Genomic DNA, 14,488 nt, shown 5'->3' on the forward strand with positions numbered 1-14,488 from the left:
TCCAACACCAGGTTAAAGTCCAACAGGTTTGTTTCAAATCACTAGCTTTCAGAGCACTGCTCCTTCCTCAGATGAATCACCTGAAGAAGTAGCAGTGCTCCGAAAGCTAGTGATTTGAAACAAACCTGTTGGACTTTAACCTGGTGTTTTGAGACTTCTTACTTGCCCATCCATTTCCAACCAACTCCCCACTGAACATACAAGGCACATGGGGGTTCCTGACCTGCTTTACACCACACCACGTGCAGTGGTCAATGCACCAACTTATTGATTGCAAGGGCTTGTGATTTATTTAAATTATGAAAAAAAAGTTACCAGTGCCATTTTAAAGATGATTTTTTACCTTTGCTGTTTACCGGTCTTGACATGGACCAGACCACATGGGTGGGTGTTTGCCATCATTATGTAATCCTCAAGGTAATGTTGAAGTCATGATGTAGACATGATAGAATCCTAGAATTTACAGTGCAGGAGGCCATTCGGCCCATGAAGTCTGCACCGGCCCTTGGAGAGAGCACCCTACCCAAGCCCAACCTTCACCCTATCCCCGTAACGCAGTAAACCCACCCAACCCTTTTGGACACTAAGGACAATTTAGCATGGCCAATCCACCTAACCTCCACATCTTTGGACTGTGGGAGGAAACCAGAGCACCCGGAGGAAACCCACGCAGACACGGGGAGAACGTGCCGACTCCACACACACAGCGACCCAAGCGGGGAATCGAACCTGGGACCCTGGAGCTGTGAAGCAACAATGCTAATCACTATGCTACCGTGCTGCCCATGTTAGATGCCGGCGTTAGACTTGGGTGGGCACAGTCAGGAGTCTCCCAACACCAGGTTAAAGTCCAACAGGTTTGTTTGGAATCACTAGCTTTCGGAGCACTGCTCCTTCTTCAGGTGAGTCATAATGTTGAAGTAGCAGTGATGTCTTGAATTGGGGGGGGGGGGGGGGGCAATTCTTCACGGAGGTGTACCCTGCAGACATGCTGTGTTCAGAGTGGGGGAGTGTGGCTGGTCAGGAGTGGTGCACTGACAGTCCCTGCTCACTGGGTGATGGTTTGAATGTTGATGAAGCTTTGCCCTGAGTGGTTTTACGCTCAGTGGGACATGGAGGAATTCCGCTTTGCTGACTGCTGAATAAGTTACGTTTATGTCAGTTCGGCGTCATGTTACAAACCGCGGAACGCACCCCGCTTTGACTTGTGTAACTTGCTGGAGGCGGTCTCCTGCCTGTTATATAACCTCGTAATTTATTTCCCCCAAAATTTCACGCGACGTCAGCAGTGATTTTTTAAAATCCCGTAGATTCATTGCGATAAGTGGTAACAGTTCGCAGTTTCTGTGAAGGCTCTTGCCAAAGGATATTTCACTGAAAAGTTTCACTGTTCACTGGAGTGAGTATTACCTTCCGCTGTAAACCTCTAAACGTGCCTCTTGCCAAATGCAAATGTCCAGTGTCGCTACACGATTGTAGAGGGGTCGTTCTTAGTCTGTTAAGCATTGACTTTCATGAAAATTGCTTAATATGTTCATAGCAGACACAAACCCGGGCAATAAGTGTGTTTCGCTGACCCCAAACTAAAACTACCCATTTGAAAATAGATGTGTTTTTCGCTTTAATATTTGAGTCACATGTTTTATGAGCCCTTTACTCCACCCCGTCCCCAATAACAGAGCAAACCCTTTACCGTGAAAAGGATCTGTGTTTTAACATCTACAACTTCATTTATCAGCTATGGTTGAGTTGGTAGCACAGTCGCCACTGAGGGCGCTGCTGGATTCCAGAGCCACTCACAGAGACTTGCACACAAAAGTGAAGTTGACGCACCACAGCAGGACTGAGGCAGTGTTGTTCGAGGTGTCGCCTGTTGGATTAAACATTAAAGCGAGGGCACTGTTTCTTTGTATGTAAAGAACCCATGACATTATTTTGAGGCAGAGCAGGGAGGAGTTATCGCTGTGTCCTGGGCCAATTCTCCCCCTCCATCAGTATCACAACACTGACTATTTGGTCACCATCAAATTGCACCAATTGATCTGTTTGCAGGGCGGCACAGTGCACCTGCTGCCTAACATTCCAAAGATAGACAGGTTAGGCGGATTGACCATGCTAAATTGCCCCTTAGTGTCCAACGGTTAGGTGGGGTTACAGGGTCTAGCTGGGGTGCTCTTTTGGAGGGTCGATACAGTCCCGATGGGCTGAATGGTCTCAATCTGCACTGGCGGGATTCTATTCTATTCTAACTGAGGGAGGGCTGCACTATTGGAGACGCTGCCTTTCAGATGAGACCAAAAAAACAATACCCCTCTTGGGTGGATGTAATGCATCATTTAAGAACAGATCAGGTCAGGTTGCTCCAGTGATTTATCCTTTTCCCCGTCGATATTTTACAAATGTAAATCGGTGATCCTTTTGTATCTTTTTAAGAGACTTTTTCTCCTTCTGTATGTTGAAGCCAAACTATTAACGAGCTTCCATTTAAAACTACCCAGCTGTTTAATTTAACAGCACAAATCTCTGGACTCTGGCTCAAACCACACTTGTGAATTTACCAATCTAGCGAAAGCCATTGTGATTTTAATCAGTGACACAATGAAAGCATTGCTAAGACCAAAAAAAGGGGAAAAGTCTGGTGATTGTAAATAGATATCATGTAAATAGATGTTATAAAAGTTGTGTGAACCCCTCCCCCATTCTATCTTGGAATTAGAATGATCTTCCTTTATATTTTTACCTTCTTCCAAAGTAAAGCTGATTTTAATTCTTTGTCGTATTCAATTTCAGATGTTTTACCAATGCTTGCTCGTGCTATCTTACACCCCACCGGCTCGCACACCTTTCCCTCCACGGGTCTCTGCCTTGTATTCACACTTGGCAGGCATTTCCAAATTGCCCCGCCCGTTATGATGCCGACCTCTGGTGGAACTGGAAAACCCTTCCTCATGTCTGTCCCTCTCCACATTGACACAAAATCACATTCCCCACTCACTGCCTGTCTGACTTCATGGATGGACCACTGTTCCTGCTTCACTGAGTGACAACCATTTCTGGTGCAGGATAATACAACTCTTTGCTGATTTGTGGTTGAAACAAATTAACTTTCAGCTCACTGCACTAGTGTACTGGTCTATAATCACGGTTCAGGACTTGCTCCTCTCTCGCATTTCATTTCCCCCATCACATGATCACCCTGTGTGATGTGCCATCAATTAACACAAGACAAGTAGTGAACGAAACTGAGGTTTTAATAAGCTAAACAGAAAGCCTCCTGGCCACTGATCCCGAACTGGGGCAGTGCCAGAGGTCAGCCACCTTTATACCGAGCCCGAGGGGAGACGGAGCCACCAGGCAGTGGTTTACCACACTACATGTAATACAGTAAGTTTACCACAATACATATAATACACTAACAGTGGTTTACCACAGTGAAAACTGCCCTCGAGAACAAAAGTCAGAAACAGAATGCAAATTGCTCAAATCTCCCTCCCAGTCAGGGTGCACAGCACATGACGTGACATAGTACACATCAGGTATGAGGAAACACATGGGCCACAGAGAGCCACTATTTACTGAAAGCTAGCATATCAAATCGTGTTCTATATTTTACATCATCTCGTGCTCTAAATTTACACAGCTAATTTTCACTTTCTTTTCTTGAAGTGAAACCACTTAATCTCTTCCTTAATTCATTGCTAAATAGCGCAAGTCCGCAGTTGGCATTAGTGATATTAATTCATTGTTAAACAGTACAAATCCGCAGTTGGCAATGATACTGTATCAGCTGTAGTTCAGTGGTACTAATCTGGCCTGAACATGAAGGTCGCGATTTCAGTCCAGCTCAAAGACCTCTCCACAAACTCCAGGCTGACATTTCTGTGCAGTACTTAGAGGTGTGACATAATTGGAGGTACAGTCTTTCAGAGGAGATGTTAAACGGAGAGCCCCATCGCTGCCATCTTACACGGTTGTAAAAGACCCCTGGCACTATTTTGAAGAAAAGTAGAGGTCATTATCACATTGCTGTGCACAAATTGGCTGCCAGGTTTCTTCTGATAGAACTGACGACACTTCTTTTGCTTAATTGACTGCTGAGCTGTTTGGGAAGTTGTAAAAAGTGCCTTATAAAAGCAAATCTTTCTTCTCCCTACATTAGCTTCACAACCTTCTTAGCATTAAATTAGCAATGATAGATAACCTCAATGCATCTTGTGCATCATACCATCACAAATCAGCAAGTAACATTAGAGTAGTGCAGAGAAATCAAACCGGCATAGAGCATGTGAAATAATCTTAAAAGGCTGGTTATTGTAGTTTGAAACTGACAGGTGCATTCTGAGCTGCAAAGGTTCCCTGATCAGGCAGCAATTAAGTACCCTTCCCAGAGCTGGCATTGGTTGGGGCATTGCTGGATTGCAACACAGGGGGGAATATGGCTGATTTTGGGTCGGGGGTGGGGGGGTGCCAATCCGACTGATAACTTGGAATGAGACGGGGTTAAATGGCCCAGTGAAAAGGTCCCGGGTGTTTGCACACTTGAGAAGTTTGAAGACGGATGTGATTTTTTTTTTTTAACAGGAGACCCATTTAAGAATTAAGGATCAAACAAGGTTGCAGAAGGGATGGGTGGGGCAGGTATATCACTCGGGTTTCCAGTGTAGGGTGCGGAGGGTCACTGGGTTGATTAATAACGGGCTGGCTTTCTATGTGAGTAATATATTGGCAGGTTTGGATGGGAGGTATGTAATCATCAGTGGGTCATGGTGGGCACGCCGGTGGTGTTGGTCAATGTGTATGCATCGAACTGGGATGACATGGCATTCATTAACAAGGTGCTGGTAACTGTCTCAGATCTTGATTCACATCATCTAATTATGGGGGGGGGGGGAGGGACTCCAATTGTGTTTTGGATCCTAGACTGTATCGGTCGAGTCCCAAGTCTCGGAGTCCATCAGGGTTGGCGAAGGAGTTACTGGTGTTCGTGGAACAGGTGGGATGGCAGACCCGTGAAGGTTTAAGATTCTTATGTCCATTGGGTCAACTTCCGGATTGACTTTCTTTGTGGTGAGTAGGTCTCTTCTCCCTGGAGTGAGAACATAGAACATACAGTGCAGAAGGAGGTCATTTGCCCATCGAGTCTGCACCGACCCACTTAAGCCCTCACTTCGACCCTATCCCCGTAACCCAATAACCCCTCCTAACCTTTTTGGACACTGAAGGCAATTTAGCCAATCCACCTAACCTGCACATCTTTGGACTGTGGGAGGAAACTGGAGCACCCGGAAGAAACCCACGCAGACACGGGGAGAACATGCAGACTCCTCACAGACAGTGACTCAGCAGGGAATCGAATCTGGGACATTGGCACTGTGAAGCCACAGTGCTAGCGACTTGTGCTACTGTGCTGCCCCAAAAGGTGTGTGGGGGGGGGGGCACTTGGCGATCACTATATCGGATCATGACCCGCATTCTGTGGACCTGATGTTGGAGCCGGGCCGCTCTCAGTGACCCCTGTGGAGACTGGGCATGGTATTGTTCATGGATAAGAGATTTTGTGAGCAGGTATCCTCTCCCATTGGGGAGTACATTGAGTTCAACAGGAATGAGGCGGTCTCTCCTACCACGCTCCGGGAAATTCTGAATACGGTGCTTAGGGCAGAGATAATCTCTTTTTTTAAGGTGCATGGGGACAAATCTGGGAATGTGGAGAGACAGAGGCAGGTGGACTCCATTCTCGAGGTGGACCGCCAGTACTCGATTGCTCCAGTGCTCGAGTTATTGACGGACAAAAAGAAGTTGCAAATGGATTTTCAGTTTTCAATGGGTAAGGTGGTGACCCAGCTGCGTCACTCAAGAAGAACTTTTTATGAGTATGCGGGGCAGGCCAGACCAGGCCAGGCCCGTTGTCGATTGGCTTACCAGCTGAGGCAGCAGGCAGCCTCCCAGATGATAGTGCAGGCCAGGGACTCGGGTGGCAAGGTAGTTTCTGCCCCAGCGAAGGTTAATGAAGCATTTGGCGCCTTCTACCGTGGGCTGTATGACTCCGAGCCCCCGGCGGAGGGTTCATCAATGACGCAATCTTTGGATGGGTTGACCATAATTGAGCAGGAGAGAAGGCAGAATTTGGAGACGCCAATAGGAGATCATGAGCTGTATTTGATTAATGCAGATGGACAATGCACTGGGTCCACATGGGTTCCCCATTGAATTTTACAAACAGTCTGCTGGTCAGCTGGTTCCACTTCTGCAGGATATGTTGTCCCGGAGGGTGTTGCCGGCCAAGCTGACACTGATGTCAATTTCCTTGATTCTGAAGAAGGACAAGGATCCCATGGGATTTGGGTCATATCAGCCTATTTTGTTGTTAAACACTGATGCTAAGGTGTTAGCAATGTTTGGAGCTTTGTCTAACGGGGGTGATTTTGGAGGAGCAGACTGGATTTGTTAAGTGCTGGCAGTTTTCGGCCAATATTAGGAGATGGTTAAATGTTGTGTTGTTGCCCTCCTTGGGGACCGAGCCAGAGGTGATTTATTTTGATGGACATGGAGAACACATTCGATAAGGTTTGAGTGGGGATACCTCTTGAGATCCTGGGGTGGTTTGGCTTCAGGCCAAAATTTATTTAATGGATTAGAAGGCTGCTCGACAGAGCCCCCACTGCAAGTGTATGGACTGATGCACTGAGCCCGGGCTATATTCAACTGAGCAGATGTACAAGACAGGGGTGCCCATTGTCTCTGCTGTAGTTTGCCTTTAGCAATCGAACCGCTGACCATTGTGTTAATGTCATCGACCAGATTGAGGGAGATAGAACGGGTGGAGGGAGCACAGGGTGTCCTTTTATGCGGACAGTCTGTTGCTATATATTACTGACCCTCTCTAATTTGTGGGGAGATAATGGAGCTGCTCAGGAAGTTTGGCTCCTTTTTGGATTACAAGCCAATCTGGGGAGAGTGATTTTTTTTCTGGTGAACCCCCCTCTGGGATTTGGGTATCCGGGTAGCCCATGATTTGGGCCACGCTCTGTACATGTAACTTTTCTAGTCTGGTGGATGGCTGAAGGTCAATTTGAAAGGTGGGATGCCCTCCTTCTGACTATAGCGGGATGGGTACAGATGATGAATATTCTTCCAAAGTTTTTGTTTTTGTTCCAGTGTCTCCCAGTTTTACTTCACAAGGCTTTCTTTTGTAGGGTTATCAAATTGATATCTATATTTGTTTGGGCTGGTAAGACTCCTCGGGTTAGTAGGACGTTTTTGCAAAGGGATATGCAGTCGGGGGGGGGTTGGCACTACCTAATCTGTTGTGCTGTTACTGGGCGGCAAATATTGATAAGGTGCGGGGATGGTTCGAGGATCCGGACTCTGTATGGGGCTGATGGAGGATGTTTCGTGCATAGGGTCGAGTCTTAGGGCCCTGGTCACAGCACCACTCCCGTTTTCCCCTGCTAGATACTCTTTGAGCCCAGTGGTGACAGCCACTTTGAGGATTTGGAATCCGTTTAGGCAACATTTTAAACTTGGCCCCATGTCACTGTTGGCTCTGATTTGCAGGAACCATAGCTTTGTGCCGTCTGCTGAAGATTCATTGTTTAGGGCATGGGAGACGGAGGGGTTGGAAAGGTTTGGAGACGGTTTCTGGAGGTTCGCCGGTCTAGATGAGTTTTTAGAGAAGTTCCAGCTCCCAAGAGGAAATGTTTTCAGTTACGCAAATTTTTTATGCAAGGAGCTTTCTTCACTTCCTCTGGTACCGTCACCTTTGCTTGTGGACAGGGTCCTGCTCTTGGCCGAGTTAGGGGAGGGGAAGATTTAAGATGTCTATGGGCAGATATTGGTGATGGAGCAGGCATCATTGGAGGAAGTGAAGAGGAAGTGCGAGGGTAAGCTGGATTTGCTCTTTGAGGGAGGGTAGTGTGGAGTGAGGCTCTTCACAGGATGAACTTCACCTCCTCCTGTGCGAGTTTAAGGCTGATCCAGTTCCAGGTGGTGCACTGGGCGCACCTGACCAGGGTACGAATTAGTGGGTTCTTCTCGGGAGTGGAGGGTAGGCATGAATCGTGTTTTAGGTGAATCACACGCATATGTTTTGGTCTTGTCCCAAGCTTGTTCTGGGTCTCCCTTCTTGATACAGTTTCGGGGATTTGGGGCGTTCAGTTGGAGCCGTGCCAGTTGGTGGCCAGTTTTGGAGTATCGGACTCGCCGATGCCTCAGATGGGGACGGGAACAGATGTTCTAGCCCGGAGGTGCTTTCTGCTTAGGTGGATGTCCCCGGTGCCGCCTAAGGCCCTGGCTTGGTTAGGGGACCTGTTGGAATTCTTGCACCTGCAGAGGTTCAAGTGTACCATGAGGGGGTTGGTGGAAGGGTTTGAGTCGAGATGGCAGCCCTTCATCTCCCGGGGGGGGGGAGGCGGTTGGTTTGTCTTTTAAGCTTTGTTTTCTTTATGGGGAGAGGGGTATTGAGGGCCACTGGGAGGGTTCTCTTCGGGTATGATATGGAGTTGGGGCTTGCTGTATTGTTGTTGTGCTTGGTTTAATGACAATCTCGTTTGAATAAAAATATTAAAAATAACAATTAAGTACCCTTAACCTGAGTGTATTGAATGAATGATTACACATTATGACCTTAAAGTGCTATGCTTGTCCATTGCTCTAAAACAGCATATTATCTAGATTACCATGAGAAATGTCAAAGAAGATCCTTCAACACTAATCAAATATCAGCATACTAGATTGTTAATGTTATGGTACTGAATATGTCTCGGAGAAGTGGGAATAGACTCAAACCACTGAAAGATAAATCAGCTATTGGGATCAGGGAGCATGTCATCACACAAAGACTAATCACTTGGGATACACTCCCAAGTCGCATGTAAGCTTTGGAATGGTTCAAGGGTCAGTCAGATGCTATGCCGGGGCATTATATGGAAACATTTACTGTTGCCAATATCAACAAATTAATGCTTTATCTATTCAGATGGTGTTCCTTAATTGAACAACATCTGTATTTTATTGAAGCAGATTAATATCTTCATAAAACAGTAGTAAATGGAGGAATGCCATGTAAGTTTTCATCTGACATGCCAACTTTTATTTAAAGACTTTTGGCTTCTTTTGGTTGGCTGGCTAAGACGGTCCAAATGGCTTTCATTATCTGCACTCTTTTCATCTGACCACAAGCAGTGACTCCAAACAATTAACTGCACTGCCAAACCTGCCAAAAGATGGACTAAACAGAAAACCCTTGTGGACTGGCCAAAGTGTTAACACAGTCAGTTGATGCAATGGCTTTACAGTTCTTATTGATAGTGGACCCTTAAACACTGTTTAAGTAGTATTGAATGAAATTCAAATAATTCAATGGAGTTAATGAAATGAAGATGTTTGAGAGGTGAGGATTTGCTCTGGTTACTCGATATTAGTGACGTCCTGAGCATAAATTTAAAATATGTACATTCCGAAAAGATTTATAATTTCCCTGGAAGTATCAATCTGAAATGATCCACCTATTAGTTGCTCTCCAATTTTCCCTTTTCCTCTACAAGCTTCCCTACAGCAGTACTTCACTGATAGATTTCGCATTAAGACACATGGCAGGTGTGAAGTTACCATACTTGCTCATTAAATATGCCAGAAAATGTTATAGTTGGCGCATTCAAGTGTATGCACATTTTTAATAGCTTAATTTCTGACAACCTCTCTAGCCCTGAAAATTAATTTTCATAGGTATGAATTTTCATTCTTCCAGACTCTAATTATAGTTGGAAATGTCTGTAATTTTCAATCCCTTAACTTACCTCAGTCCTATTTTTCTCTCACTCCCTTTCACTTTCTATACATGATTTTAGATGGAATTACCTATTATAATCAATACTTCCCTGTCTAGAATATTGTTATCTCCGTGAGGAGTCTTGACTCTGATTGATTGAAGAGCTCACACATACACTTCCTCTCAAAGGTGTCACACTGACAATGATTTCTAAACCACACAAAATCTCACCAAGCCTGCAGGCATCTGTGAGCACTGACTGCAAATACTGGGGACCTTGTTTTACAATTTGAATAATAGATAGACTATTTTTTTTGCTCAGAATTATGAATTATGCTGAGATAATTAAATGTGTGAGAATGGTAGCACTGGAATAAATATTTATTTCAATAATATTACTACAGATTTTGCTGAGCAGACCATGTCTCAGCACACCCCATTAGACTTGCCCATGCAAGTTTTTTAATCAGAACGTTGCTCCTCAGCCTGAGTGACAGGGCATCTGGAACCTAGATTAACAATGAGACAGACAGTGTATCTTCCTACACAGTGAGAGTTAAGGATTGAGACCTAAATACAGGAAGGACAAGTCGGATAAAAGAAGGGGGAAGGGAGAATTAGAGTGGGTTAATTCTTTTTTAAATATTTTTTTCCAATTTAGCGTGACCAATCCACTTCCCTGTACATCTTTGGGTTGTGGGGGTGAGACCCAAGCAGACACAAGGAGAATGTGCAAACTCCAGGCAGAGAGTGATCCAAGGCCGGGATCGAACCCGGGTCCTCGGCTCCGTGGAGCAGTGGTAACCTCTGCACCACCATGCTGCCCAAAATAGGTTAATTCAATGTTAAATCCGGTACTGAAGGAAAGATTGGTGTCATGGAAAGAGAGCGGGATAAAACAGAAAGGAAAAACACAAAAAATGGCAAGTTTTAATCTGTAATTTAAAAATCTCCGAAAGTTATAATTGTTCATTTCTTAGACAAGCAAAGTTAATTAATAATCATTAGTTATTATCAGGTCTTTAAAAGCTTATTTGCCAAACAAGCCAACTTTGGGTTGTGAGTTTAATGGACAATTAATTCACTAATTTAGGAATTTGGTGAGAATAGCTGAAATGAAGCCTGAAATGCCACTTTTGCAAAGTTAATAACGCAATTCAACCGGCAAACTGTGGTTATCCACAATTCCTGCAACATCTCTTTCTTCCAGTTGCTATTCAATTTACACATTAATAACAATGTGCATCGTTCATGTGCTGGTATTGTTTGAACAAAATCTAGCCCAGCATTCTCAGCAAGGAATCCTGATGCCTAAAGATCATGGTTTGGAAATAGATCTTCCAACATTGCTGCTAGGGACTCTGACCCAAAATCCAGAAATCACCTTTCATTACCACACAAGATATATGGGTGTAAATCCCCTATTCATTTCAATTAATCAAATTTTCTTCACATCTCTTCATTCACTGAAAGCAACGGTGGCAAAGATGGTAGGATGTCCATCAGGTCCTCCAACAGGAAGAAGCATTAATAATGTTGATCAGCTTGGGAATCCTTCCATCACTCCCCCACTATTCCCCAAAGGAAAGAAACATGTGTGTGAAGGTACACTTTAAAAAAAAGTTAATTTCACATGATACGATGAGATTATTGCCTCATCTGTTAGTCCAAACATCACGTGCTGGCAGTCTATTTAACAAGTGAGTGTCACAATCAAAAATGATTCCATTCTTACCTGACATATTTACTTTCCACTGCATAGTTATCAAGAGTGGGACTAAACTGATTTTAAAAAAATAATAATAATAGTCTCCCTTTCTCTCGTCTAAAGCACAGATCAATTTGAGTACCTTGCGATTGACGCAGCTAAGATCAACAGCGCCATCCAGGTCTTAATAGCTCAGTACCACAATACATTCTATACTAAACCAGTAAGCCATTGTTAGTCACTAACTACGTTTTGAAATATCTTTCTCACCTTCCCCTTTTTTTGCATCCTTTCTGCTTAAGTGAATGGAATACAGTAAGTTTATCAAGTGAGTGGCAGAGTCATAGAGGTCAGGGATATTTTTTTATTTGTTCATGGGAGGTGGGCGTCGCCGGCTGTGGCAGCATTTATTGCCCATCCCTAATTACCCTTGAGGGGGGCAGTTAAGAGTCAATCACATTGCTGTGGGTCTGGAGTCACATGTAGACCAAACCAGGTAAGGACGGCAGATTTCCTTCCCTAAAGAACTTTATTGAACCAAATGGGTTTTTACCACATCAACAATGTTTTCATGGTCATCATTAGACTTTTAATCCCATATTTTTATTGAATTTAAATTTCTGCTGTGGTAGAATTTGAACCTGGGTCCCCAGAGCATTACTCTGGGTCTCTGGTTCACTCGTCTAGTGACAATACCACTAGAAGACGAGGCTCTGCACAGTACCACCCCTCGTAATAGTGTGACAAAAGTGTGAAAAATATGAGAATGGCAAAAATTGAGAATGAGCAATCACTATTTAATAAATTGGGTTGGCGCCTGAGCATATTTTAATCGATGCCTTAAAATAAATTTGTATTGGTGCTTTATATGATCACAGAAAAAGTCGGAAGAACATGTTAATAGATTAACCAGAAATGTTTTTTCTTGTGAATTTCTGTCTTTGCTTCTCATTTTACTGAAAATGTTTAATTAGGACTCCGCAATGGCGAAGAGGAGCCTGTGTCAGAATTATCTTGTGGTCCTTGGCTTAGTTGTCTACATCATCACTGTGGTTATGAATGTTCTTGCCGCGAGAGGATCAGAACCAGGTAAGGAATACCCCACGCTGGTTCAACTCATTTGAAGCCAGAGAACACCTGAGCACAAGATTCCAGATGCATCCGAGGTCACTGAAACCATTTTCATTAGTAGAACTAAAGCTTAATGGTCTGGAGCTGCCAATCAATTTTGCTGGTTTTCTCTGATACAACCCATGCAAGAGATGGTAGAAATTTAAGTGCAAGTTAGTTCAGCCCAACTGCAGTTTCTGTGACCTTTCCCTCTGGTTTTCAAAAAAAGCTTCCTGGAAGCGGGCCTTGCTCACAAAACTGGCCATGTCCCCCAGGTTACATTAATTGCCATTGTCCTCAATTGCAGATCTTTGAAGAGGGTGTCGTGTTCTCTACTCTACCTGGATGGCTCGGATGCACAGTGTTGAATATAGAACACAAAGCTTTGTTAACAAAACTATGAATTTATTTACACTACTAACTAAGATTCGTTCACATTCCTAGAGTAGAACATAGAATTTACAGTGCAGAAGGAGGCCATTCGGCCCATCGAGCCTGCACTGGTCCTTGGAAGGAGCACCCCATTTAAGCCCACAACTCCGCCCCATACCCGTAACACAGCAACCCCACCCAACCCCTTTGGACACTAAGGGCAATTTAGCACGGTCAATCCAACCTGCACGTCTTTTGACTATGGGAGGAAACCGGAGCTCCCGGAGGAAACCCACGCAGACACGAGGAGAACGTGCAGACTCCGCACAGACAGTGGCCCAAGCCGGGAATCGAACCTGGGGCCCTGGTACTGTGAAGCGACTATGCTAACCACTGTGCTACCGTGCTGCCCACGTATAAAACTATGCTGTCTCTAACTTACAAAACTCACTATCTAATCCTCCCACCATCTAATCTTCTTGATCTAATACAATGATGGAATACAATGTTGACAAATGTGAGGTTATCCATTTTGGTAGGAATAACAGCAAAAGGGATTATTATTTAAATGATAAAATATTAAAACATGCTGCTGTGCAGAGAGACCTGGGTGTGCTAGTGCATAAGTCGCAGAAAGTTGGTTTTCAGGTGAAACAGGTGATTAAGAAGGCAAATGGAATTTTGTCCTTCATTGCTAGAGGGATGGAGTTTAAGACTAGGGAGGTTATGCTGCAATTGTATAAGGTGTTAGTGAGGCCACACCTGGAGTATTGTGTTCAGTTTTGGTCTCCTTACTTGAGAAAGGACGTACTGGTACTGGAGGGTGTGCAGAGGAGATTCACTAGGTTAATCCCAGAGCTGAAGGGGTTGGATTACGAGGAGAGGTTGAGTAGACTGGGACTGTACTCGTTGGAATTTAGAAGGATGAGGGGGGATCTTATAGAAACATATAAGATTATGAAGGGAATAGATAGGATAGATGCGGGCAGGTTGTTTCCACTGGCGGGTGAAAGCAGAACTAAGGGGCATATCCTCAAAATAAGGGGAAGTAGATTTAGGACTGAGTTTAGGAGGAACTTCTTCACCCAAAGGGTTGTGAATCTATGGAATTCCTTGTCCAGTGAAGCAGTAGAGGCTCCTTCATTAAATGTTTTTAAGATAAAGATAGATAGTTTTTTGAAGAATAAAGGGATTAAGGGTTATGGTGTTCAGGCCGGAAAGTGGAGCTGAGTCCACAAAAGATCAGCCATGATCTCATTGAATGGTGGAGCAGGCTCGAGGGGCCAGGTGGCCTACTCCTGCTCCTAGTTCTTATGTTCTTATGTTAATAATCCCAGAATCCCCAAGTCACATGATATATATATATGACTGTTCTGTGGTTCCCTCTAGTGGTATCAATCATTATCATTAACTTGTTAAACCTGTACATCCCAGTCAATAAACATATCATGACAAGAGTGTACAAGAATTAAGCTGGAATGGTTGGGTGCAAAGGCATAATTCGATCTCTGGGTCACTGTCATAGATTA

General features: G+C 44.3%; 1 protein-coding gene across 1 annotated transcript in view; it reads left to right on the plus strand.

Moving 5' to 3' along the window:
* The first annotated feature begins 4,930 nt into the window (after positions 1 to 4,930).
* The window catches only part of LOC140385235 (uncharacterized), a 64,498-nt gene continuing 54,940 nt past the window's right edge, over positions 4,931 to 14,488 (plus strand). Inside the window, exons 1-2 of the mRNA XM_072467160.1 lie at positions 4,931 to 5,067; positions 12,452 to 12,566. Coding sequence (XP_072323261.1) covers positions 5,029 to 5,067; positions 12,452 to 12,566 — 154 coding nt within the window. The 5' untranslated portion in view covers positions 4,931 to 5,028. The remainder of the gene's footprint in view (positions 5,068 to 12,451; positions 12,567 to 14,488) is intronic.

The sequence above is a fragment of the Scyliorhinus torazame genome, chromosome 11 (assembly GCF_047496885.1).
Source record: "Scyliorhinus torazame isolate Kashiwa2021f chromosome 11, sScyTor2.1, whole genome shotgun sequence".
NCBI lineage: Eukaryota > Metazoa > Chordata > Chondrichthyes > Carcharhiniformes > Scyliorhinidae > Scyliorhinus > Scyliorhinus torazame.